Source organism: Callorhinus ursinus, unplaced genomic scaffold (genome assembly GCF_003265705.2).
Source record: "Callorhinus ursinus isolate GAN/ISIS: 27379988/994484 unplaced genomic scaffold, GSC_fseal_2.0 scaffold6, whole genome shotgun sequence".
Taxonomy (NCBI): domain Eukaryota; kingdom Metazoa; phylum Chordata; class Mammalia; order Carnivora; family Otariidae; genus Callorhinus; species Callorhinus ursinus.
Window position 1 is genome coordinate 78572336 of NW_027397068.1, and position 27412 is coordinate 78599747.

The 27412-nt window shown below is 47.8% G+C and overlaps 1 protein-coding gene and 1 long non-coding RNA gene across 4 annotated transcripts; one reads left to right on the forward strand and one right to left on the reverse strand.

Annotated features, from left to right (window-relative positions):
• Positions 1–6047: 6047 nt before the first annotated feature.
• LOC112819612 (uncharacterized) lies at positions 6048–14320 on the reverse strand. 2 transcript variants are annotated; one of them, XR_012378656.1, is made up of 3 exons: positions 13724–14320; positions 6759–12146; positions 6048–6664 (listed from the first exon to the last, which is right to left on the reverse strand). It is a non-coding gene; the product is annotated as an uncharacterized lncRNA (long non-coding RNA). The 2 variants fall into 2 exon arrangements; XR_012378655.1 differs by lacking the exon at positions 6048–6664 and having other exon boundaries at positions 8145–12105.
• Positions 9954–24889, forward strand: CCR6 (C-C motif chemokine receptor 6). 2 transcript variants are annotated; one of them, XM_025866486.2, is made up of 3 exons: positions 9954–10051; positions 22153–22262; positions 22362–24889. In XM_025866486.2, the coding sequence occupies exons 2-3, from the start codon at positions 22254–22256 to the stop codon at positions 23478–23480; spliced, it is 1128 nt and encodes a 375-aa protein (XP_025722271.1). In that variant the 5' UTR covers positions 9954–10051; positions 22153–22253; the 3' UTR covers positions 23481–24889. The 2 variants fall into 2 exon arrangements, with proteins under 2 accessions (XP_025722271.1, XP_025722272.1); XM_025866487.2 differs by lacking the exon at positions 22153–22262 and having other exon boundaries at positions 9960–10051.
• The last annotated feature ends 2523 nt before the right edge of the window (positions 24890–27412 follow it).

Here is a 27412-nt window from a genome sequence, read left to right on the forward strand (position 1 = left end):
ATGCAGGTGTAGAAGACAAGGAGAGAATGCAGGTGTGGAAGACAAGGGCGGGCTGGGGAGGGGGCAAGAGATGCGAGGAAGGAATGGGACATGGCCCGCAGAGGCTGTGAAGGGGGGGCCCGGGGCCCGGGAGCAGGGTGGGGCCAGCGGCACCTCGACAGTGGCCCTGGTGCCCTAGGGCCTCATCCAGCAGTGAAGGGTCCTGACGCCAAGCCCACGCGTGGGTGCGGGGTGTCTCGGGTGTGGGGTGGATGTGGCCTCTGGGTCCCTCTGCTCAGGACCCTGCTTCTTTGATGGGCTTCCAGGTTGTAAGCCCTCCACGCTGCCCCCAGCCCCGGATGCTCCCCTCCTCCTCACCGTCTGAAGTTCTAGGGGCAAGTGGACAGTGAGATTCGTGAACCTCAACCTCCGAGCCCTTCGCTGAGGCCCTGAGACTCTTCCTGCTCAAGTGCGGGGTTAGCAGGACCCCAGGCCCCGGCCAGCCTGCCCGTTCAGAATCTGCATTTTCAGCCCCAGAGCTTCACAGGCCAAGTGCAGGAGCCTCACCTGCGGGGAGTGGGGGCTGTTGGTCACACTGTAAACACGGGGCAGAGATGAGCAAGCCCCTTGTCCCGGCCCAAAGCGCTGAAGCAGCTGTGTGCTGTGCTTCGGAACGGGGTTGGGGTGTGCTTGTGTGGGGTGTGTGTGTGTGGGGGGGTGTGTGTGTGTGTGTGTGTAAGGTGTATGCACGTGGATGTGGGGGGTACGCACGTGGATGTGTGGGTGTGGGTGTATGTGTGCAGGGTGTATGCATGTGGGGTGTGTGTATATGATGTGTGTGTGGAGTGTATATGGGGGTGTCTGTGTAAGGTATGTGTGTGTGGGGGGGGTGTATGGCGGGTGTCTTGTGAAGTGTGTGTGGGGGTTTGTGGGAAGCAGCCTGTGACCGTCTGTCCTGAAGTCACCCTTTCTCATTTCTGTAGCACCTTTATAAATCAGCCTGACTTGTTCCCCTCAGGAAGAAAATGCAGGCCCTGAATCTGGGTCACCGGGGAACACAATGAATCAGTGGGGTTCCCGGGCCCTGTGCTTAGCAGCCGTCCCCTGTGATGCACAGTGAGCACCAGGAGGAACTGAGGCACCGATGTCTGTACAGGTTCAAGGAAGGAAACTTGAGATTTTATTGTGGGTTCATCTAACATCAAAATCATTTGATTAGAGGTCCAGTTTTCTTTCCCAGACTTCTTTCTGGTAGATAAACATGTTTTAGTAAGCCACTATTCACTGTTTTGTGTGTATAATTAAATGAAAATATGATAAATTAAGTCTTCTTTGGTCTTTTTGTCAATTTGGGCTTTTTCCGATCTTGTGAGCCCAGCTGCAGTGATTCACCTCCCTCCTCCCCCCATGCCCTTCTGAAACCGTGGCGAGCACCTGGTCACCGAATCTCCTCTCCAGACATGTGGGGTGGTTCTCAAGGTCAAACGCCAGGCCACGGTGTCCTTTGAGCTCCTGATCTGGTGGGACAGGTGCTAAGGAGGCACTTCTGTCACCCTTGTTCTGTATTCTGGTGAAATCCACTGTGCCCTCCTTGAAAAGTTTTGTGATTTTTTAAAAAAGATTTTATTTATTTATTTGTCAGAGAGCAAGCGAGCAAGAGAGCACAAGCAGGGGAGGAGCAGAGGAAGAGGGAGAAGCAGACTCCCTGTTGAGCAGGGGGCCTGACGTGAGGCTCCATCCCAGGACCCCGGGATCATGACCTGAGCCAAAGGCAGATGCTTAACCAACTGAGCCCCCATGTGCCCCAAGTTTTGTGATAGTTTTAAGTCTGAGAGAGACCAGTCCCATTGGAAGTCAGTTTTAGAGCTTCTTAGACCTATTTTATTGATTGTCTCATTTGGTCAAAAATACGATGTTCTCAAGCTTTCCTGTTTTGAGCCATGGTGGGTGTCCAACATTCCAATACATTTCCTGCTTCTCACTTGAAGCAAAATTGCATGTTCACCATTCTGGAAACTGACAAAGAAATTGCAATTACAGGAACACTCAGACAGTGAAGATAGTCAGGAAATATCCAGAAGTGTGATTTTTCCAGCAGTGATATCTGTAATAGTTGCTGTAATAGAGATTTCCTTGTTAGAAATTGTTTCCTTACGCAAACAATGTAACTCTTTGTTAAATGTGTGGGAAGCACAGAGTCACAGAAACAAAATGATATTTCTTCTCTTTCTAACTCCCAGGCAACCACTACCATCATTTTAATGCATTTCATCCCAGACTATATTCTGATCACAGTCTTGTCATAGTTTCTCACTTATACTTATAAAAACTCATCATTTATCACACTTCCTGTGTCTAGAATGTTGTGGTCAGAGTTAGAACTTTAAATTTGGGGCCTCGAACAAAATTTTGTAAAGAGACAGCTACTGTCATGAGGCCAACTCAACATTTTGAAAACCTCTCTCTCTCCTCCATTCCAAAGATCCCGGGCATTATATAAAGAATGGTATTAGTTCAGTTGAACTCATCTTTAAAACAGTGGCTGTGCCTGGCATGGGACACGCACAGAATGTCATGTGTGAGGGGTCGCATGTCCCCATTGCTGAGGAGCTGGGCAGCCACCTGCCACAAAGTGTCAGGAACACAGAATTTCAAACGTGTATCTCTCGAGGACGCGGGGAGGCTGCATCTGTAGGGATCCTATAGGAGCTGCCTCCCTTGCGTGCCTAATTCTCCTGGATCTCTTGACTGGGCAGCCTGATTTCCTCAGAACTCCTCCTTTCCATATCTTTTGGCCCAAGTGTTCCTTGGTGTACCCCTGAGAATGAGGCCAGTGAGCATTCGTCCCGTGTGGGGGGCAGCCCTCTCCCCCGTGGCCCCCGCCTCTGGTCCAACCAGCCTCTTTCTTCCTTCCTCAGGGTCCTGCTTTCAGGCCCAGTCCTGCTCCAGAGGGAGGCACCCAGCCCGTCCTAACCATGCAGAAGGGTTCCTTCACCCCGATCCTTACTGCCAGGACTTCAGTGACACCCAGGGTGAACAGGACTGTGTGGCTCTCAGCACAGAAATTTCCACCCCCTGGCAAGCCAGGGTGGTTGGCCACCCTGAGCCTGGCAGCCCCATAAGGAGAACCGGGAGGTCAGTGCTGGTGTGAAAGGCTGAGCCCCATCCCTGTGGGCTCAGGGGTCCCCTGCTGGTCCACGGGGGCCAGGATCTCCTCTGCCCTGGTGGGCTGTGCCTGAGGGCTGAGCAGAAAACAACTTGAGTCAGAGGACCCGAGCTTTGGGTGCTGGAGAGGGGGACTGCACAGAGGTCAGTGTCTGCCCCTAGTGCTGCCACTGGACCCAGGAGTGGGTCCCGGGGGTCCCGTGTGGGGGTCAGAGGTGCTGCCTGCTTACCCCTAGGGTGAATAAGGAAACATTTTAAAAAGATTTATTTATTTATTTGAGATAGAGAGAAAGAGCAGTGGAGGAGGGGCAGAGGGAGAGAAAGAATCTCAAGGCAGACTCTGCACTAAGCCTGATGTGGGGCTCGATCCCACGACCCTGAGATCATGACCTGCGCTGAAATCAAGAGTCGGCCGCTTAGACCAGCTGAGCCCCCCAGGCGCTCTTGAATCATGAAAATGTCACCTGTGTCCGCGGCTCTCCATAGTTCGTTCTGTTGCTGTGAGTCTCACCGCTGATCTTTTAGCTACACATTCGCTACGGCCGTCTCTCTGAAGTCCTTGTGACCAGCCCTCACTTGGACATTCATACTGAAAGCTGGTCTTCAAAGAGCACTGTAAACACTGGTGATCACACACACACACACACACACACACACACACACACACACACACACCAGGTTTCAGTCCTCACTTCCTTCTCTGGGCACTTCCTGCTTCGCCAGCCTCAAGAATGCCGTGTTCTTTTTTTTTTTTTTTTTTAAGATTTACTTATTTATTTGAGAAAGAGAGAGAGAGAGAGAAAATCTCAAGCAGACTCCCTGCTGAGCCCAGGGCTTGATCCCAGAACCCTGAGATCATGACTTGAGCTGAAATCAAGAGTTGGATGTTTAACCGACTGCACCACCCAGACATCCCAGGAATACTGAGTGGTTTATCCTTCTGGCCACTTCTTTCCTGTCTTTTTTCCTCACTTCAATTTGTCCTGCTCCTAAGCACAAGGACAAGCTCCCGGACTTCTGTCCACACCTCGGAGCTCAGTTACAACCTCTCTGTGCGGAACTATTCCTGCATCTCTGCTATAGCCCCTCATTTAGGACCCAACACCATTATCACCATCATCACCACCATCACCATCATCATCACCACCACCACCATCATCATCACCACGATCACCATGATCACCACCATCATCACCATCATCATCACCACCATAACCACCACCACCATCACCACCATCACCACCATCATCATCACCATTGTAACCACCACCATCACCACCATCACCACCATCATCATGACTATCATCATCATGACTATCATCACCATCAGCACCATCACCACCATCACTACCATCACATCATGGCCATCACCATGATCACCCTCAGCTATTATTATGGGCCAAATACTGTAGGTGATATGCACTTTATGTGTCTGAAGCTCACATTAATCTTTTGTAAATCTTTAATCTTTATCTTATCAATGAGGAGACAGACTCCAGAGATTGACTGACTTGAAAAACAACTAATATGTGGCTGAGATGGATCTAAAGTCATGTCAAAAATCTCCAGTTACACAGACCTTCATTTCCTCACATTCTGTGTACCTTAAGTGAAACTCATTTCCTTCCTCTCAGACCAGTCTCTGTAACTTCACAGGAATATGTTAGAAACTTAGAAATAACTTTTCGGTTCTTAGCTCTCTGTCCTGTTGAGATGAAAAAATTGGCATCATTTTAATTCCTTCTTTGTCTTGTTTCTTACTAATTTTTCCAAAATATCTCCTAAATATGTATGAACTTTGGGATCAGATGACATGACTTTGAGCCTTAGCTTTTCAACTTATTAAGTGTATGAATTTTAGGAAGTTGCTTTATTTCTCTGAGTTTCAGTTTGACAACACCAACACTATCTTGTTCTGAGGATTAATGACATAGAATAAGGGACAAGTCAAGGAAGGAACCCAAAGCACCTCGGTGCCTGTCTTTAGACTACCAGCTATTCTTCCTTCCCCTCGATGACTCCCGCACGGTATCACTTCTTCTCCAGTCAGTTCCGTGAAGTTGCTCCCTGTCACTCCATGACTCACAAAGCTCTCCTGCTGTCCCATCCCTCTCTCTGTCCTCATGTGGCAGTCCATCTTTGCGCTTTCCTTGCCGGTGCTGTTTGCCTCCCTGCCCCCTCCTACCTGGCTAGATATTCCTCATCCCTCATGGTTGAGCGCCAGCCCTTCTTTATTCACAAAGACTCTTCGGACCGGTGTCGTGGCTAGAAGAACACGCTCCCTCCCTCCTCTGAACTCTCCACCTCTCAATACCGTCTTCTCAGTGATGAAGATGCTGCCTTGCCGCACATAGCAGTGGTGCTAACACCAGGGATGTGTCTCTGCTTTCCAACTGTGAAAATTTCTTAAAGGAGGGAAAGAAATTGCATCACGTATCTGTACATAGTAGCATGCATGTGGTAGTTATCTGAAAATATGAACTTATAAGAGGTGGATTAGGTTGGAGGGGCTTTTATGAGTACAGTTTTCAGGCCAGATACTTTAGGGCGTAGAGTAACAGCGTGTCAAAACCCTACAGGCCCAAAGCTAGAGCAGGGAGTGAACATGAGGGATACATAGCTTGAAATCTTTGTAAATTCTAAAATTGGAGATGTCAGCAAAACTGGCAATCCCCACTGTAAAATACACTTTTATCCTAATGGGAATTTGCTGACATAATTTGATGAGTAGCATTTTCTTAATTCTATATGGAAGAAAAGAGGTAGATCCAAACAGCATGGCACAGATGTAAACCACTGCTGGGTTTGATACCCTGTTTTCAACGTAACCACTCCTACCTTCCCAACCACGTCACTGCTTTGGATTTCTCCTTCCCCCCTCTCCATCCCCCCCACTTCCAGCACCTGTTCTAACTGCTGCTTTTCTTGGGAATGGTGGCCTTTCTTTCTTTCTCTTTTTCTTTCTTTCTTCTTTTCTTTCTCTTTCTCTTTCTCTCTTCCTTCTTTCCTTGAAGAAGTATGTTTTGTTTTGATTTTTAAACATTTTTCATACATCTTTATGATTTCAGAGGAGGTCTAGTGTGCATGATGAAAAGTAGAGAACCATTCCAGTTATCTATGTAGCTGGCAAACCACCTGCAGTTGTGGCTCAAAACAATGATTTATTATTATTATTATTATTATTATTATTATTATTATTATTATTATCTCTTGTGGCTCTGGGGGTTGATTTGGCTCAGCTGAGTGGTTCTTGAGCAGTTTCAGTCAGAGGGAAGCTCATACCTGAGTCATCTGAAGGCTCTAGTGGGCAGGTTGGTGTCCCACCAGGCTGGCTGGTGTCAGGGATCCCAGCAGACTGTCTACATCCAACCTCTCCTTGCATGGTTTCTGCTGGGTTCCAAAAGGAAGCATGCATCCCAGGAGGCCCAGTAGGGAGCTGCATTTCTGTGACCCAGCCTTAGAAATCCCAGATTACTACTTCTACTCTATCCTATTGGCCAAGCAAGTCACCAGGTCCAATCTAGATTCAAGAAGATGGAAATTAGATTTTACTCTTGACATGTGAGCAGCACACTATATTGGGAGTAGAGGAATGGAAAGTGGCCATTTCTTACCTGTCACTATCACAAGAGGTACACAGAGCACCAAGGTCAGCTAGGTTTCCGCCATTCTGGCACACTGTCCTCTGGAACAAGACTCAGGCATGTTTCTCAGAAACATTGCACATGCCTAGGTTATGCACCTGCACAGTGGCTAGTGGGAATTGTTAAGGCAGTAAGGGCCAAGGGCCTACTAGACTGTTGAAGGGGCATCGATGTGCAGCCACATGTTCCTCAGCAGACACTGATCATCTGTGTGTGAATCATCTTTTGAAAGTACCCACAAAGTCAAAAGCATGTTGAATTCTCTGCCTTCCTTTAAGGAAACACTCAAGACAAGCCATGAGGAAGTCAATTTGACTAAAAAGCTATCTTTACACAATTGTTGCTTGAAATCATTTACATTTTTATGATTTTATAATGTTTATAATTTAAGAAATTTGTTTATTCATAATAATACACATTTCCCAAGTACCTGTTTTGCCTTCTAATTTTTTCCTTCCTAAGAGGGCCAGTGTGGATTCTCCGCTGGGTCTGCATGGCCAGATTCTCATTTCCTGCTGCATTTTAGTGGGTCCTGCAGCTGAGAGATGCCCCAGTGGTGAAACCCAGCAGTTAGAACAAATAGTCACTGGTAAGCTCGGACCTGCACATAACACCCTCACACTAAAGCAAACAGACTCCCCACGGTCTGAAGCAATTCCTTATGGACAGGGTATTCATTTACCAAACTGCAATTGGACTTTGTTCTGAATCAAATTTGCCATGTGCTGTCAAACTTTCAGACTGTAAAATTGTTTATATAAAATGCATAACTGCATACTGTATTTCTTGCTTTTTACATAGCTCACAATGTCTATGCAAATGAGCAGCACAATTTTAAATTTGAGGAAGATCTCCTAAGGGTGAGACCTTATGGGCTTTTTGATATAGGCCAGTTTCTAGAGACAAGAAGACAAAATGGGTCTGAGCTTCCTAAGGATGACCTATAATTTGGATTTGCTTTGAAACACAGAAGGGATATTGGAGCAAAGGTCACAGTGAGCACCGGGCAGCTAGTGCGTCCTGGAGTAGTGGCCTCAGAGATGGAACGGTTGAACAGGAAGGCTGCTCGGCGGCCACGTCTCATGCTCTGTTGACCCATCTCTCCCTGGGGGCCGAAGAGGAGCGCCAGGGAGGAGGTCAGGCCTAGGGAGGTTCTCCCACCTTCTGCCTCCCTGAGCTCCACTTCTGAAAGGGGGTCTGCATCCTGCCACAGGTCTCAGTGTTGTCCAGGTAAGGAGCTGTGCCTGAGCCTCTACTCCACGGGTTTCTCCATGTGTCTGCATGATGTCCCTTTCCTCGACATGCCACTTTCCTAGTTTCTGTTTTTTGGGGGCAGTTTCTTAGCAAGATCAGATGTGTTTTTCCTTTTTTTTTTTTTTTTTTTTTTTAGGCAGACCAAGTCCAGGGCTGTAATTGCTATGAAAGGGCTGACTTCTCCACCTGCCTGCCGAACAAGGCCATCAAAGGGGATGTTAGTGGGACTGGGAAGAGAGTGCAGGATGCATGCATTCCCCAATTCCCCAGGGGAGCTGTGTCTTCCTCTGTGAGGGGTTTGAGGCCCCTAGCAGGCAGGTCTTCCAGGAGCTTCCACGCACAGCAAGAAGCAGAACCTCAGAGGTTGGGGGAAGTGGTGAAGGGGGAAGATGATGAGGTAAAGGAGGGAGGAAGAGCAAAAGGTGCTCCCTTTTGTCTCCAGCAACCATCAGCCTGCTGCGGGGCAGGGACGAAGAGGGAAGTCACACAGAGGGGTTCCTCTCACACAGAAGAGGGGATAGGGCACCCTGCATAGATGGACATCTCAAGCTCTGTCAAAGAGCAACACCTCGGGACTTAGTATGGAGAGATTTTTATTCAAAAGGACTCTTGTCAGGTAGGGACAATGGCAGTGGGTCTCCCTGTGACCATAAGGTCTGTGAGTGGCTCAGAATCAAACAGAAGAAGGCTTTTCTTCTACAGGGTCAGGGGAAGAAACAGGAGAAGCAGACTGTTGGGGAGGGGGGACAGCTGGACAAAGGGAATGACCTGTTCTGCCAGGAAAAACGACCTGCTGTGGTCAGCCAGTTCCCAAGAGAAGCTGACAAGGGGACATGCTCGCTCGGGGTCAGGGACAAGCAGGGTTCAGGAGTCTATGGGAAGGCGTGAAGGCTGACTAGCATCCGAGCCCGATATGCAGGGTGAGCCCCGAGCGGTTGTGGGCGCCCAGTGAGCTCAGGGAGGAAGCAGAGATGCTCGGCTCTGTGGGCCTGGCAGCCCCAGCTGGTCCGGTCCTGGCTTGCATTGATCTCTGTGTCCCTTTGCTGTAAAACATTTGGTATTTCCTGAGACTCGAGTCACAGCAGCACACTTTATGATGACCAACACCTTTATGATTCCAGAACTCTTTCTCCTTCTTCCTTTCCTTTTTTTTTTTTTGCATTTTTTAAATCACTCACACCTAAAAATGAGTTCCCCAAGCAAATCATCAGTTGCTACCTCTAACGCAAGGCACTCAGATCTGTTACCTGCCATCTCGTAAAGATCACGCGCCCAGCTTTTAGGGACTTGTATTTACGGCCTAAATCACACAACAATAGCTCATATTCGTTGAGAGCCTGCTCTGGGTGAGCGCCGTTCTCCCTGCTTCCCAAGGATCCACCCCGTATTTCTCAGGACACTCTGAGGCAAGAGCCACTCGGCCGTTAATCTGACAGAAGAAGGAACTGTGGAGTCCCCACAGGGTCAGGAGCCTACCTGCGGGTGCACAGATTTTGGGGGAAATCCAGGCACAGGGGCTCCAGGGGCTGCCCTAACCACAGTCTCATGTACCCGTTCCCAAACACGTCTACGCCTTCCCAGGCAGTTTGCAAAGTGTCCTTCCTTGCTCATGGGAAATAATTAGGCACAGGAGTGAGAAGGTCTGAGCACACACCGTTGCCACAAGTGGAGAAGCAGCTCGAAGTCACTGTGAGGAGCACCGCCACCCAGGTCCTGAACCTCTCCTCAGCTCCTCCTCAGGCGTGACTTGGCTTCCAGGGAGTCATATGATTATTTTATACCCCACAGGTTATACATGGTTAATCTTCTGCATTTGGGCAAATAGGCGTTACTTTTAAGTAGGAAGTGGTAGTTCAGCAATTTGCTTTTGGCCAATTCTGGTCTCTCACTACTTTTTTCTTAATGGCTATTAGAAATTGCACCTCGTCAAGAGAATCACAGTGGTGACGTGAAGCATCACCAGGAGGGGTGTAACAGGACAAGTCCCGTTGGATCACGGCGTTTCTAAGGTGAGCACGGCCAAGCCCCTCGCTTCTTTCAAACTGCATTCATTTCTTTGATACCCTTGCCTGAGGGGCATCAGGAGTTCCAGAACACTGGCCTGGAGAGTGTGTTGCCCTTGATAAAGCAGTCTTGCTTTTGCAAAGACATTGTCTTTCTGGCTTTAGGAACAGGATCGTGCTTCCAAAAATCTCCCTTTTCCTTCAAGTGTGCAGTGAGCGATTTTATCGTAATTGCCTTTGCCCTGGAGCGTCAGGGATGGTTTGGGCATTGATTCTTCCCATAGTTAAATACCCGCAGGGCAGCGGTCTTGAGGGAAATGCAGTCATTTATTTAACACAAGAAGTCTGAAGAGCTAAAGACTAAGCTAAGAAATGTTTTGAAACCAATGCAAAATGTGATCTGTGCAATGGAAGATAGTGAGTGGGCATTTTGAGTAGCTGGGGATTGAGTGGGAAGGAGCTTATAAGGTGTTGTTTAAGAGAAATTGATAGGGTGGAAATTTTTATGAGACTCGGGGCAATACAGAAAAAGCTCTGATAATGTCTGCAAATGCCATAATGATTAGGAAGTCAGTGTCTCATGACCACAGGAGAAAGCATAATGATCTTTGAGAGAGTCTGCCATAGATTCCCTCCAAAGCCTATACAGTAGCAGAAACAGATTGTGGAGATCAACCCTGTAAAGAGATAAATGCAAGGTCTGCATTAAATCTATTCTTGCAAGGATTAAAAGTATGATTTCTGCAAATAAAAAAGCAAATATAAAAGTGAGCTTCCAAAGAAGTGAAAAAAACCAAAAGAAAAAAAATTTACAAACCTATATACAAATCACTGGAAAAAACCTTCTGGCTTCTCTCTTAACCGCTCTTATTCGAAAGCAGAAGGAAGCCAGCCTAGAGTTTCAGCTTGGCTGATGTTTATCTAAAAAAGGATAAAACACTGTGTGCCCATGATTCAAATGAACTGAGAAAACATACATTTATTGAATACCTGTAGTTGCAGTATAAGAGATTCTGGTATCAATTAAAAGGTTTGAAAATATATGTATTATCTAAGATCTTGTGAGAATTTAGTCCTTCAGGAAGACCCTGTGGAGACAAAGTGAATTAGAGTGTTAAGAGTGAACAGTCCTCTAGTCTTCCATCTGAAAAATGGGTATAGTGTCTACCTTAAAGGGTTTTTGTTAAAAGAGATAATAGATGTAAAGCAGTGATCCCGGTGTCCAGTATGCAATTATAACTTAATTTATAGCACACCCCCAGAGTGATCTCACACACATGCATGTATACACACATATGTGCACACACCAGTATACAAACATGCACGCACACAACATATGCACACCCACATAAACACAGGTATGCACACGCATGCACACAACACACACATGCGTGCATATACACACATGACCTATCTACACTCATACTCTTATGCACACGTGTATATGCACACACATACACACTCTTATTTAGTTCTTGTTCTGTATCTTGTGGGCCATCACTATTTATGAAAGTAAGTACAGATTTAAAATCTGCTTTCATTTAATTTTTAACTGTTAAACTTGTTATAAACTAAGTTAAAATTTTAGCAGTTTTCCTTGCTGATAATATTTTGATGTCTTATTAATGTTTTCCCCACACTTAGTTTTCTTGGGTAGAGTCTGCCCTTGGCCAAAGGACAAGCAGTGGGAGTTGGTGTGTTGGCTGCCCCTTCTGCTTTTCCAGACCTCGTTTCTTCTCTAGGGGCTCCTACTTCCCGTTTGCGGCCCCTCTGCCTGCACCCACTCCTGGTCCCAACAGAGAGTGACCAGCCTGAGCGTGTGTCGGTTAGCGGGTCCCAGCTAGGACCCTTGCTGCTAAGAACTAGCAATGTTTCCTACCTGCCCCTGGTCAGGTGACTGAAGAACTCCCAGAGCTCTCAGAGTTCAGGGAACAGAGGTGCGGCGGGATTCCTCTGCTCGCGGGGGGCGCACTTGTGTTGAGGGGGGATGGACTGGTGCCCGGCTTCCCCTCAGCTGTAGTGGGTGCGCTGGTACCCTTCCTTGGCTTCCTGGGCTGGCTCTGGTTTTTAGGTCATGTAGTATCAGAGTTTCTTTTCTTTCCTTTCTTTTTTTTTAAGATTTATTTAATTATTTGAGCGAGAGAGACAGTGGGGGGAGGGGGAAGGATGAGAGGGAGAATCTCAAGCAGACTCTGTGCTGAGTGTGGAGCTTGACGTGGGGCTCGATCCCATGACCCTGAGATCATGACCTGAGCCAAAACCGAGAGTTGGGCGCCCAGCTGACTGAGCCCTCAGGCGCCCCTGTTCATCTCATTCCTGCATGACTTAGTTAGCTGTTAGTTTCTGAGACTTTTTGCATGTGGTATCTGACAAAAATTGTACAGGAAGTCACACTCTCTTATTGCAATAAAAATATAAGTTAACATTTTAAATGCTATTTTTAAAATGTTACTCTAAGTAACATTGAATTTTTCTTAAAGTAACACTTTCTTTTTATGGGCAGTAACAAAGTCTTTGAAATTTTAAAGACCGAAAAGCAGGGACTAAATGATCATTGACCACATGCATACATGTAATGCTGGGGTTGAGCACACCTGCTTTCCATTTAGAAGGGTGATATGTTCATATGGCTTCAAACTTTAAATACAAAAGTCTCATGAGATTTAACTTAGCGCTATGTGCCTCTAAAACAGGAAGGGGAGACCCAAGAAGGCCTATCTTTTAATGAAAGTCCAGTTCTGAGCATGCTCACTGTGAGAAGGGAGTCACTCAGGGGTTACTTCGAGCCTCTAATTCCGAGGGTGAGTGGGTCTGGGAAGTTGTAATTGCTCAAGCAAGCAGCGCTCTGAAGAGCCATTGATGAGAAACTGCTGTGTCAGTATCCAAGGGGAGGTTGCGGTTAGTGGCATTTCCCAAACTTATGAACCACAGAGCCATCTCCCCGCCAATCTCCCTCCCTTCTTCCCACCCAGAGCCTTCCTGGGAACCACTTTCAAAAGCTGGTCTATCCCAGTGCTCTGGTCCCTTGAAGCTGGGATTCCCTCGGGAGCAGCAGTTCCCACACATGAATATGGGGGAGAGTAATGTGGACAGTGTGCGGGACCCAAGAGCTGAGTGGTCAAAGCAGACATCCACAGGACCTACGGCTCTCGCCCGACATCAAATTTTCCGCAGGGAAGCACCAGGCACATTCCCGGAGGAGCCCCAGACCCTTAGACATAGCTCACCAGAAACGGGTTTCAGTAACAAATCAACATGAAGTGTTATGGAGAGTGTGTGTGAAAACATTGTCACAAAGGTCCCCAGTTTATACCCACTCATCATGCAAACAGGAGATCCCTGGGTGCCTAATTCCCGTCCTCCCATGGACAGTGCCCCTCGTCCATAAAATCCAGTTTGCATGCAGTCAGGGGTGTAGGTATACAAGTATAGTCTGCTTAGAAGCATGTCTAGACATTTAGATAGGGACGCCCAGGTCTCCGTCCCTTGGCAAAGGCCATTGGTGTATTTCCAAGGAGGGCTGGTCCAGGTTCACGGTCACTGGAGCCCCAGCTGAAAGGCGGGAGATGCAGCCTACTGGTCAGCCTGCCTTTCCAAAGGGCTGCATCTCCAGAAATTCTGATTCAGTGGGTCCGATCCACCTCCCAGCCTCCTCATTTTCCGTAAAGACTCACCCACCTGTGCTTGACAGAGAAGCATCTCCTGAGGGGCCCGTGCCATTCTTGCTAAACGGTCCAACTGTTCTTCTGATGCTAGGTCACAGTCTGTCTGTGTAACCTCCACTCGTGGGAGTGTAAGGCTAGACCCTCTTTCACATGACGACCTTGCAGGTTAGTTGATGACTTCATTCCTACCCGACCTGTCATTGTCTTGAGGCTAGGCAACTGGCACTCGCAGGCGTGGTGACTGGTTGCTTCTCATTGGCCTGGCCGTTGGGCCTCACCTGATTCTGGCTGCTCACGTTTCCTGTAGCACCATCAGAATTACCGTGGAAGTCTGACCAGAGCAGAGTCACCGGAACTATTACCTACCTCATTCTAAACCCTAGAGTTTTACTGATTTGACCTAAAAAAACAAATTAATTTTAACAGGATGCATTTAGCGAGCACTGTTTTTAGTTTTCTATTGCTGTCATAACAAAATCAGCAGCTTCAGCCACACAGACCGCGTACTGTAGGTCAGGGTCCAGGGCAGGTCTGACCAGGCTAGAGTGGAGCTGTTGGCAGGGGTGTTCCTCTTCGAGTTTCTCAAAAAAGGATCTGTCTCCTTGCTCAATCAAACCGTGGCCAGAAATCAGCTCTTTGTGGCCGTAGGACTGACATCCCCATTCTTCATGTTGGCTGTCGGGGGGGCCGGTCCCAGCTCGCAGAGCCTACCCACCTGCTTGGTCCTCAAAGCAACGATGGACCGAGTCCTCCCATGCTTCGAGTCTCTTCTCTTCCCTCTTCCATCTCAGCTGGGAAAGATCCCACTTTTAAGGACTCAAGAAGCGGCATGGGACCCACCTGGATAACCCAGGGTCATCTCCCCACCTCAGGGTTCAAACGCTTAGTCCTTTTGGCATGGAAAGACATGTTTCCCCAGGTTCTGGGGACTAGGGCACGGGCATCTCTTGGGCCCTGCTTCTGCTAACCGCACACACTGACCCTGTCTATCAGAACAGTGTGTCTGTGAGTAAGTGTGCAAGCAGCATGTGATCGAGGTGGGAAAATACGATGTAGATGCAGGTAACCTTCCGTTAGACGCTCGGTTAGCTGATGCTGTATCTGCTGTATAGATTCAGTCATCTCTCAGTGAAATTGCTATCAAATAAAACTCTTAATATTGATCCTGCTGCTAAGCTTTCATTTTCTATCCATGTAATTGACTATTCAAATCCAAGCCACAGAACCTCCTATTTTCCCCACTGAATTTTATCCTATGACTTTCGACCCATTGTTTGATTCCGTCCAGGGTTTTATCACGTTGGTTCTGTCACATCCAATATAATGATTCTAGTCTTAGGCGTCTCGTCATCTTCAGACCTGATGGGCTTGCCTCCTCTATTTTTGGCCCTCACAGTCATAAAAATAGCGGGTAGCCCAGGGCTCAGGACAGAGCCCAGCATGGTGCCAGTAAGGGTCTTGCACTGGGCAGTCACCCAGCTCATAACCACTCATTGTCTTTCACCTAGATCATACTTCCACATCTTGAGGACTTACAAATTTCAGACTTAATCTTAGATTTGCAGTGTCTACAATGCCTCCTTGCTCTGCAAGCTGGTGACCATGACAAGCAGGCTTGGAGTGTGGGCCCACCCGCCTGAGCACTTGGCGCTTCCATCCCGGGCTGCCCCGGAGCCCTTCCTAACACACGTCAGCATCCTGCCTGGCATCTGCACCAGGGCGTTGATCTTCTCTGTCTCTGCAAACGAGCTTTGAGAGTTCTTACACAGTCTGTTCTCTGGTGGGACTCCCTGGGCATCAGTCACCGGATCTGGGCCTCCTGGTTCCTGCGTCTCACTCGGTGCCATGCCACAGTGGGCCGGACGTGAGACCCCAGGGGCGCGAGGCGGCGGGAGCCTGTGAGGGGCTGAGGCTCAGGCAGGTGGTGATAGTGGGTGCCTGAGCCAGCAACGGTCGGCACTTTACTCAAAGCAGTGGAGTACCAGGCAAGAAGGCTCCTCACTGCAAAACCAGGTTTGAACAGAGTAGTGTTTCTAAGCGTGTCATCATGATTTCCCCTCAGAAGCCTCAAAATTTCCTCCCAAGGACAATTCAGAACAGTTGGTCCCACAGATTCTCTTCATACCAACTGGTTCTGGGGAAGTGTTCGTATTCCCGGCTGTGGGACAGACAGTGACTTAGGAAATACTCGAGTTTCAAAGATAAGCAAATTACATTTTAAGAATTGGTTGAGCCGGCGCCTTTAGATGTGATCTTCAAAATAAGACCTGGCAAGAATGGTGGTGATAACAGGGATATGCTAGGGAGAGAGAGAGAGAGAGAGAGAGAGAGAGAGAGAGAGAGAGATGAGCTTTAAAAACAAGGTGGGGCAAGCCTTCTGCATCCGGAAACTTCGAGACTGTGGGTTTGTCAGCTCAGTGAAGAACGGACGTGTCCTCTGCGGCGGCCGCCAACCCCCAGTAGATAAGACAGTACACACTCCCCCCCACCCCATTCAGTGAAGAAGGTCTTCAAAAATGTCTTCATGGCTTTACCATCTCAACGTTTGGAACAAAGAAGTCCAGAACTTGTTGTTTCTCCAAAAAGGTAACATTTGCTACCCAAGATCTGAGGTAATTTACTTGCGCCAAACATGTATAGGCTTCCTTATGGGTCGTGGTGGCCCAGATGCTAATCTGTCACCAATACAATTTCCTTAACACAATTCGCATGATTTTTGCGGTGATGATGGTGGTCTGGGGCAGACTGAATCATTTCCAATCGCGGTGAGTGACTGGCATCCCTGTAAATGTGACAACAGTGTTTTTTATTGAGAACACTGATTCTTAACCACAACAGCATTGAATTCACTGCTGTCCAGATTTGTAGATTGTTCATACTGAGCAGGTGCAAACACCCCATGCCCCCCAACCTGGCCTGAGCACCCCGTCCCCCCCGGGGCCGCCCACCCAGCTCCTCGGGTGGACACCCTCTAGGAAGGCCCTCTGGACGCTGGCCTTTTCTTCGCTGAGAGCCGTCCACTTGTTTTTCTCGGCCTCGCAGGATTTTGCTGCGAGTGTTGCGTCGGTTTACCCGACAGCTGCTTGGAGCTGGAGCTGACCTGTGACTCATGCTCATATATCCCCAGTGTCATCCTCAACAGAGAGCTCCTAAGCGTTTGTTGAGCGGAATTGAATTTGAATTCAGAAGACATTATAGGTCATGGTGTGGTTAAAGAAACCATTTCTCTGAAGCGGGGTTCCAGCTGGGGTTCCAGCTGGGCACCGCGTCCGCAGTGCAGGGGGACGTCCCCTTTTCACAGGCGCTCTGCTGCCCGCTCCGTCGTCAGCCACCAGCCTCCGCGTGACCCCACCCCAGCGACCCCACCGCCCTGGGAGCCCATACAGCCCCCAGGCTTGCCGTGCGGTCGGTCCCCTGAGTCCCTCTGGCGGCCCCGTGGCCCCCGTGCTGTGTCTGCCCCGCCTCCCTTCACTTGTCCCCCACAGCCCCCAGTCTGTGTTTTCCCTCCTTCAGGGGCTGCCTCAAGTCCTGCCTTGCTCACGAACCTGCACACGCCCCTCCGTCCTTGGGGAGGACTCCGACCTACGGCACCTGTTGTCTTAACCAGCGCGTTTGTATGGACCTGTGTGCAGTTATTTTATTCACTCTCTTGGAGTATAACTTACACACAGTGAACGTCACCAACTGGAAGTACCTGAGTCAATGCGTGTTGACAAGTGCCCATCAACATCACAATCCTGATAGGGAACATTTCCGTCAACCCGGAAAGGTCCCCGTGCCCCCTTCAGCCAATCTCTTCTCATCCCTGACCTATGACAGTCAGGACTGGATTTCCATCACTCCTCTTTTGCTTTCTCTAGAATTTCACGTAAATGGAATAATGCCGTGCCTGGTCCTAGATGTCTGGATTCTTTACCCAGCAAAATGCCTTTGCGATTCCCCCCCATGGAGCGGACATCAGGACTTTGTTCCTTTTGGTTGGTGGGCAGTGTTCTGTGATATGGAGTTGGTACGACTTACTTGTCTGTTCACCTGCTGATGGAAGCTTTGGTTCGTTACGATCCAGGACTGTTACGTGTAAACCTGCCATGAACATTCAAGTACTAGTCTTTCATTTTCATTTCTCTTGGCTAAATATGTAAGAGTCAGTTGCTGGTTCACATGGTAAGTGCATGTTTAACGTTACATGACATCGCCCCATGGTCTTCTCAAAGTGGCCGTGTGACTTCGCCTTCCCACTGCCGGGGCTGAGCACTGGCCAGCTCCCATGTCTCCATCCGTGCCTCCTGTCTCGTCCGTCTCTGACTTTCAACAATTGAGTGGGTGACAAATGGTGTCTCATTGCATTTTTAATTTGCATTTCTCTAATGACTCATCCACTGAAAAAGTTTTCTGTGCATAATTGCCACCCATGTATTTCCTTTGGTGAACTCACTTCACATTTTTTGCCTGTTTCTTATCGAGTTGTGTCTTCTTGACATTGAATTGTAAGAGTTCTTCGTATATTCTGGATACAATTCATGATCAGATACAAGTTTACAAAAATTTTTTCCCATTCCGTGGTCTGTTTTTATTTTTCTTAAGTGTCTTTCAAAAAGCAGAAGTTCTAAATTCTGATCAAGTACACATTTTTTAAAAAAATTTTATTGTGTTATGTGAGTCACCATACAATACATCATTAGTTTCTGATGTGGTGATCCACGATCCATTGTTTTTGTATAACAAATTTTTTTTAAAGATTTTATTTATTTATTTGTCAGAGAGAGATAGAGAGAACATGAGCACAAGTAGCGGGGAGGGGCAGAGGGAGAAGCAGATGCCCTGCTGAGCAGGGAGCCCAACGTGGGGCTCGATCCCAGGACCCTGGGATCGGGACCCGAGCTGAAGCAGATGCTTCACCGCCTGAGCCACCCAGGCGCCCCTTAAATTCTGATGAGTTACAATTTATCAATTTTTATTTATTTATTTTTTTTTTACAGTTCATGCCTTTTGCAACTTAGATAAGGAATCTCTACCATTCCCAAGGGCACAAAGATTTTCTTTTCTGTTTTCCTCAGATGTTTTATGGTTTTGGTTCTCACATTTAGATCTATAATTCGTTTTGAGTTATTTTTTTGTTTGTAGAGTGAGGTAAAAGAAATGATCAACCTCTTGTGCATGAACATCCAGTTGTCCTAGCACCATCTGTTGAAAAGACTGTTATTTCCCTCTCGAATTACCTTGGCATCTTGTTAAGAATCAGTTGGTTGTGGGTGTGTGGGTCTATTTCTGGACTCTATTCTGGTCCATTGATTTCTGTATCTATCCCTTTACCAATACCATGTTGTCATGATTCCTGTGTCTTCATAGTATGTCTTGAAATCAGGTAGTATGACTCTTACAACTCTGTGCTCTTTTTCAAAATGGTTTTGGCTCTTCTAAATCCCTTGGATTTCTATATAAATTTCAGGATCAGGCTGCCAGTTTCTTCCAAAAATCCTGCCACCATTTTGATTTGGATCGTGTTGTATCTGTAGATCATTTTGAAGAGAACCAACATCTTAATATTGGATTGTTTAATCCGGAACCTGATACACTTCTCCTTTAACTTAGATCTTAATTTCTCTCAGCAGTGTTTTATAGTTTTCAACATGGAAATCTTGTATCAATTTTTAAGATGTAGTCATATAAGTATTTTATTTCATGTTTTTTGATGCTATTATGATTTTTTTCCAGTCTCAATTGCCAAATATTCCAAATATTGTAGGGCATAGAATTACAATTGATTTGTGTATATTAATCCTCATCAGTGTATTTTTCATTTTATGTGTTCTGTATTTCATCTATAGAACATTTATTTGGGTCTTTTTTATGCTTTTTGTCATTTTCTTGATCGTATGGGTGCTTACCTCTACCTTCTTGAGCATCTGGAGCATACTGATAGTAATTATCAGAGTAGGTTTTTCTGTCGTCTCTGTCATTCTTGTTTCTTCATGTCATTATGGGCCATATTTTCCTGTTTCTTCAAAAGTCTGTGTCATGGTCAGTGTGAGAGGCTGTAACAGATGTCCACAGGCAGGGTAGGTTGAACAGGACCCATTTATTTCTCACAGTTCTGGAGGCTGGGAGGTCCAAGGTCCAGGTGCCAGCAGACCCAGTGTCTGGTGAGGATCCCCTGGTTCAGTCTTCTTGTCCTCAGGAGGCAGGGAGCAGAGAGGAAGCAAGCTCTCTGTGTCTCTTCTTATGAGGACACTAATCCCATTCATGAGGGGAGGTGCCACCTCTAAATGCCACCCCCTTGGGGATTAGGCTTCAGCGTATGAATTTTGGGGAGACACAGACATTCAGCCTCCAATGGTCTAGACATTTTTGTTTGGATGCCTGACATGAATTTTACATGGCTGAAGGCTGGAATTCGTTGCGTGCCTTTAAATGATTTGGGGCTTTGTTCTGGGATGTAGTTATGTTATTAGAATCAGATGGGTCACCTGAGACTGTCCTTCAAGCTTTGTTGTGGCAGGCCCAGAGTAGTGTTTAAAGTAGGATTATTTTAGGTGTATTACTCCTCAAACGGTATTGTTCTGAGGATGCTGTCCCATGCCTTGTGACTTAGAAGGTGCTGCTACACCTTCTGTGGGAAAGAACTATTTTAGCCTGTGAGGGATCTGAGGATTTCTCTGCCTCTTCCTTCTTGAAACGTTCTTGCATTACTTCCTTTCAAGGACGCCTCTCTGCAGTTCTCCTTTCTCCGTGTGTAGCTCCCTCCTCTCCCAAATACCTTGTCTTGCCCCGACCTTCCAGAACCCTGATCCCTGTGTCCTCAGTGAGGTCCCCATTCCCTGTTCAGGATGTCCCCATGCTCTGCAGTTGGAAACTGCTTCCTTGGAAACTGGGGGCTTCCCAAAGCTCAGGTCATAGCTCACTTCATCTGTTCTCTTCTGGTCAGGGACCTTACTCTTGTGACGTCTGTTAACATATTTTACAGGTTTTTCTGGTTGTTTAATGCAGTAAAGTACATTTGGTTTCTGTGAATCCATCATGGCTGGAACCATAAATCTTGTAGTCTTGTTTGATTGACATGTTTCATTTGATAATTAGATTGATATGTTTATCTCCTCATATGCTTTTGCAACACCAAGGCTTTATGTTGTAGCTTTTCTGCATGCCCTAAAGCCCTCAGTGAGAACGCACAGCTGCAGGTCACTGCAGAAGTGCACAGGTGACACCCCCCCCTCCGCCCCCAGTGTCATGTCCAGAGCAATCGCTGAGAGGCAGCAAAGGCTCGCTCTCCAAGTGATGGCTCCAGGCATTAGGGAGGAAATGGGGTTGGGGCCACCTGACCTGTGACTGTGTAAGCAACACAACGAGAATCAAGTGATATGAGAAGTACGTTCAGAAAATCCTCAGGGTGAGCTTTGTGTAATACTGACTTCCTCCCCAAAATGTCGGGTATCAATATTGACCGTGTAGGTGAGGACTGACGAACTTCTTGAGCCTGGCTCCGTGCATCACCCCTTGGGCATTCCCAGCACATCACCTGCTCCGTGCAGCTTGGTTGGTAACAGTCACCTTGAACCAGAGGGTTCGGCCACACTGCTGCTGCACAGGTCAGTACTCTCTATTCCTTTCCACCTGCTCGCCTTCTCTGCCATCCCTTTGCCTGCCTCACGCCCGTTCTCCAAGGACCGAGGGGGCCTGTCCAGCGAGCCATCCTGAACCACACTAACCTTGACCTTTCTTCCCCCAGCCTGGTTTCGGATGATTATGATGTGTCTGCCCCAGCAGATTGGTGCCTGTTAACTCTAGTGCACGCTGACAATATCTGCGTCTTGTGGGAAATACATATATACGTTCCTAACGCCTTTCAAGCCAGAGAACCTTATTCAGCATATCTCGAGAATGACTCCCACGCTCAAACTTTAAAAAATTCTACAAGAGATTCTCACATGCCCAGCTGGGTGAAAAAAAGTGAATCATACTGTAAGCTATAAATCATAAGTATTCTAGACACACCTGCAGTTCTGTGGATTTTGTTCAGTGGAACGCTGTTGAGTGTCATTAAATTGCGTTTTGCACCAAGATTTCTGTGCAGATCAGAATCTGTGGTTTTGCTGGTATCTCCCTTCTTTATACCATAGATCAGGGATTGACAAATTGTAGCCATGGCAACCAAGTCTGGCGGAGCCCATTCATGTGTGAAGTTGTCTCCTGTTGGTCTCAAGCTGCCAGGGCAGATTCCAGTTGTTGGGACAGAGACTATAGGACCTGCAGAACCTAAAATACTTACTGTCTGGTCTTTTGCAGAAAGAGCCTGCAGACCCTTGTTCTAAATGAATATTTTCCTGCAAAATAGCACTCCGTGCACCCTTTGTGTCCAAGTGAAATGGAATGCTAGTAACGTCATTCTCGGGCTCCAGAATACTTGTCTCAATCACAGTGTGTCTTGCTTTCTTTCCTCCTTAGATTCACTTCCCCCCTGTTATCTCTGCTGGTGAACCAGAGTGGTTGAACTTCCACCCCCTTCTATACCAGGCCCGCCTTTTCTGCCAAGAGTAAGCACCACAATGAGTGGGGTGAGCATCTCTCTTACTGTGGTTAGCAGTGTAATTTCGGTCAGCTGTGGCTACCTGCACATTGCGCTACAGTTAACTCTACCTTTGTTCACTTTCCAGGAAGCAATGAATTTCAGCACCGTCTTCAACTTCAATGAGGACTATTTTGGGTCGGGTAATATTTCGGATTATTCATTTGATGATGACACCTTACTGTGTTCCTTGCAAGAGGTCAGAAAATTCTCTGGGCTCTTTGTGCCCATGGCTTACTCCCTGATATGTGTCTTTGGCCTTCTGGGCAACATTTTGGTGGTGGTCACCTTTGCTTTTTATAAGAAAGCCAAGTCCATGACAGACGTTTATCTCTTGAATATGGCCATTGCTGACATTCTGTTCGTTCTCACCCTCCCGTTCTGGGCTGTTAGCCACGCCACGGGTGAGTGGATTTTCAGCAATGCCCTATGCAAGCTGATGAAGGGCATCTACGCCGTCAACTTCAACTGTGGGATGCTGCTCCTGGCCTGCATCAGCATGGACCGCTACATCGCCATCGTGCAGGCCACCAAGTCGTTCCGGCTGCGGTCCAGAACCCTGGCGCACCGCAGGATGATCTGCTTGGTGGTGTGGGTGGTGTCAGTGCTCATCTCCAGCTGGACGTTCGTGTTCAACCAGAAGTACAGTGTGCAGGGCAGCGACGTGTGCGAGCCCCGCTACCACGAGGGCTCCGACCCCATCAAGTGGAAGCTGCTGATGCTGGGGCTTCAGCTCCTCTTTGGCTTCTTCATCCCCCTGGTGTTTATGATTTTCTGCTACATGTTCATCGTCAAAACCCTAGTGCAGGCTCAGAACTCCAAGCGGCACAAGGCTATCCGCGTCATTATCGCCGTGGTGCTGGTGTTTCTGGCTTGCCAGATCCCCCACAACATGGTGCTCCTGGTGACAGCCGTGCAGCTGGGCAGGATGAACCGCTCCTGCCATGGCCAGAAGCTGCTGGGCTATAGCACCAACGTCACCGAGGTCCTAGCCTTCCTGCACTGCTGTCTCAACCCCGTGCTCTATGCCTTCATTGGGCAGAAGTTTAGGAGCTACTTTCTGAAGATCGTGAAGGATCTGTGGTGTGTGCGACGGAGGCAGAAGGCGCCGGGCTTCTCCTGCTCCAGGCTGTACTCAGAAACCTTCACCTCCAGGCAGAACAGTGAGACCGTGGACAACGAAAACGCGTCGTCCTTCACCATGTGACCGGCCCGGAGCGGGCGGTGCCCGGGGGCTCGGGGATGGTAGACGTGCACTCAGGAGCACTGTCCTCCTGCAGCCCCAAGCCCCCAGGGTACCCTACAGCTGGCCTTCCCCAAAGCAGGCCCCGGGGAATGCCGAATTGGAGCCAACTGTGCACAAGCGTGGATGTTTTCAGGAATATTAGTGAAGAAGCTCTAGAGCACAGTTTCTCCTGATCACAGCAAAATGCACAGGGTTTGGAAAACCAAGACGGAAAAAAATCACTTAAGAGCCCTCGCACAACTCATTTCAGGCAGAAGGTGAAACACTTCACCCAAGCTGGGAAAGTGGCGTGGGGAGATGGACAGTGGCTGGATACGCACTGGTGTTGATTGTCACCACGGATAAGGCAGATCAGGTGGTAACAGGCCATCGGGAAAGTGTATGTTTGCTTTATTTCCCCAAGAAAATGTTCTCTGCAGTCGGTAATTCTCCCAAAATCTGGTAGAGGTCCATGAAGCCACATAGCAACAGCATACATTCAGCACACAGAGGGGCTCAGTAACTATTTGTTACATAAATCGGAGTGGAAGTGGGGACCGTTTAGAGTGTAAGGTGTCTAAATGACCCTCTTTTAAAAAGTGCAAGGAAGCTTCCTTGAGACAACACAGAAAGAGCTTTTGTTCCACGCCCAGCAGCAGAAGCAGCACAGAGAGGACCCTTGTGCCAAGGGCTTCGGGGTCGGCAAGGAGCTGGGATCCTTCACTTCCGCTGCTGACTTTAAGGTGGTTTTACCCAAAGTCTGAGGTTGATCATGGAATCCAATTTCTAGCTTCTAGAAAGTTCTTAGAACTCAAGCTTTGAGAATGCTTTGTAAACAGATGAACACAAGTAGAACCAAAAACCACATTACAAAATGCAGGCATGTATTAGAAGGTACTGATGTGAATTACAAAGATACTGACATATATAATCCTGAGAAATCTGTTCTTGAAACTTTCTTTTGTTCTTGTAAGCTTGACCTGCATCTCTATATGAAATTCAAAGTGATAGCTTAGGATTCAAAGTCTGTATGTTTCAAACATAGTTTTGGCTTTGCAAAATAAAGCTGCATCAGTGTTCTGACTCAGAGACAGAGGTGTTCAGAGGTCGCGCATCCTTCCAGACTGTGACCGTTGGACTCCAGCGCTCAAAGCACAGGGGCTGTTACTTAGATGCTCCTTGTAGGATAGCCGATGGGCCGAGAGAATCTATGGAGATAAATTTGTGTTTCTAAGCAGGCATGGAAACCGTTCCCTTATTGTGGCACAGCTGGAAATCAGCTCTTCTGTATAATTTGAATTTTCAGTTTAAGTGAAGCTTACTTCTTTATGCAATAACCCATTTAATTTCAGCCAAACTGAATAAAAGTGTTTCCAAAATACAATACATAACTTCATTTTGTTCAGTATCATCATTGTTCCTTGCTGCCTTGAGCATCAGAACAGGCACATCCGTACTGTTTGGTGCAGCAATGCATCGATGACCTCGGGAGACACAGAACCGCATAGATTTTGACCCTTTATTAAGGAGCTCCGGATTGTTCTTTAATAGTTCTGGTATCTTTTTTTCACTGGTTTCCCCAAATCTCCTCCCACTGTCAGGCTCTGGCTGGACCTTACATGTGTCTGCCGTTAACCATCCTCTGCCGCTTTGCAAACACCATTCTACTATGGTTGAGGAACCAGCTCTCTGCTCCGGTCAGAGCTGTCTTCCTAGGGGCAGTGACTTAGGACTTGCCAGTTTGTTATTAATAAATTACTTGTATACATGTGCTTACATTTATTACATACTCATGTGTGTGTTTACATATGATCACAACTATTTGTGCTGACCAGAAGACAATTTCTCTTGGTTCCTGTTACAAAGTAGTTGATCAATTATTTCTAGATAAATGAGATTTTATTATACTTTGTAAATCTCAAACGAAGATGAAAATTCAGGCACTGTATCACCTTGCAAATGACAAACCTACATGAGAGGTGTTTAAGTATCACATTGCAGACTGCATTCTTTTTTCCTTCTGAACAAATAAGCTAGTTTTAAAATGAGGCCAGAAAAGTACAATATTTTCAAATTCCTTTAAGATTTTTGAGAATGTGTGCAAATAACAGGGACTCTGGAGGTGTAGGTACAGAGAATCCGGTCTAAATGACTACGGAGTTTATGCTAATAGTATACCAGTGCGTTATTTGGAAAGGCGCCGTAACAAGATATCCCAGACCCAGCAGCTTGCACCATAGACATTCACTGTCTCGCAGTCCCGGAGGCTGGAAGTCTGAGGTCCAGGTGTGGGCAGGTGTGGGCAGGTGTGGCTCTCTCCCAGGTGTGTAGACATCCACCTCCGCCTGTGCCTCACTGGGTCTTCCCTCTCAGGAAAGGCCCCTTCTCCAAATACAGTCCCAGGCTGAGGAACTGAAGGCCAGGACACCAGCATGTGAATTTAGGGGGCATGATCCAGCCCATAACCATGTTTTCTGCAGGTGGAGCAACTTTTCATATTAAAGTTAATTTCAAATACTTGAGAGTTCTTTTCCAGGTAGTTTCCTCCTTTCTAATAAAGTGTGTTCCAAATAGCCATTTCCACCCCAGACTCTCAGATTTTCAGATGCGCATCCCCACAGAACGAAGGTGAGAAAAGACAGTGGCCGTCTGGGGTCAGGTCACACCTGCCATCGAATCTGTGCGGTAACTGAGCCCCAACACTCACCCACCCACTGGGGCAACACTTCCTCTGAGGAAGGCTCGGCGCCATGATTCTTGAGGCCAGTCAACCGCCCTGGGTCCCAGCCTCGGGCTCCGCAGCAGTGCGGTGTGAATTTCCCCAAGCCCACCTCCTCCGGGCACGTGGCGTGGGGGGGCAGCTGTGGTAGCAGAAGGTGGCGGCGGCGGTGCCGTGGGACCCTATTCTGCCCCCCCCCCCGTGTGTTTAAGCAGGGCGCTCCTGCTGCTGAGGTCAGGTGGCCTCTGCTGTGGTGACCCGGTTCTGGGAGCACCTCACGTCCTCCCTCACGACGCTGGGAAGAGTGATGATGTTCCACGTTTAAGGTTAGACTGGTGGGTTGTCCTGCCCTCCAAAGTCCAACTGCTGTGACTAGTCTACACTCTGCTCATGGCCCTACAGGGACCCTGACACGCGTGCTGTCTTTGTGCTCAGAGATTTCACAGCCCGGAGGCTGCAGCACGCCCAGCTCAGGACACTCTGCTGTGACTGGCTTTCACATTTCAGGATTCAGTACATACACACGTGACTCGGCTGCCGGCTGCCAGCTTGCATTCTTATGTTTCCCTTGGTTTGCATTTGCTGATATAATACTTTCTCTGATGTTTTATTGAGGGGATTCCATAAGATGGCTGGAGGCAAGAGCTGTATCTTCCTAACCCCTTGGTTGATTTCTCTTTTGACTCCAGGTAGACAGTCCAAGATGATCAGTACGGTGCTACTGTCCTCAACTCTAGGCCATCCTCTTGGTGCAAGAGAGCTGCTCTAGCTCCCTCCATCACATTTCCATCCCAGCCAACAGAAAGAGGAAAAGGGGAAAGCAGGTGTCAGGTGGTCTGGTCTTTAACGGGACAACCTGTAAGTTGTGGAAATCGCTTCTTCCAACCTATTGGCCTTTGCTTGGCTACGGGGTTACAAGCAACTGGAAGAAAGCTGGGGAAAGTCCTAAAGTCCTCCACTGGCCGACCCCGTATCCACTTCCCTATACAAACAGTGACCACACAGTAATTCTGTCACTATGTGAAACAGGAGCAGGGGTGCGGGGAAAAGGACCTTCAAGGGGAGCAAGGACAACTGGACCGGGTGGGTCCCTTCTGAAAAAGGAAGGAACAGAGGCCGTGCCTCCTAAGGAAGCAGGTGGAGCCACGGCAGGAGTCTGAGCGCAGGGAGAGGCGGGGTCTCAGCTGGGGCCCCA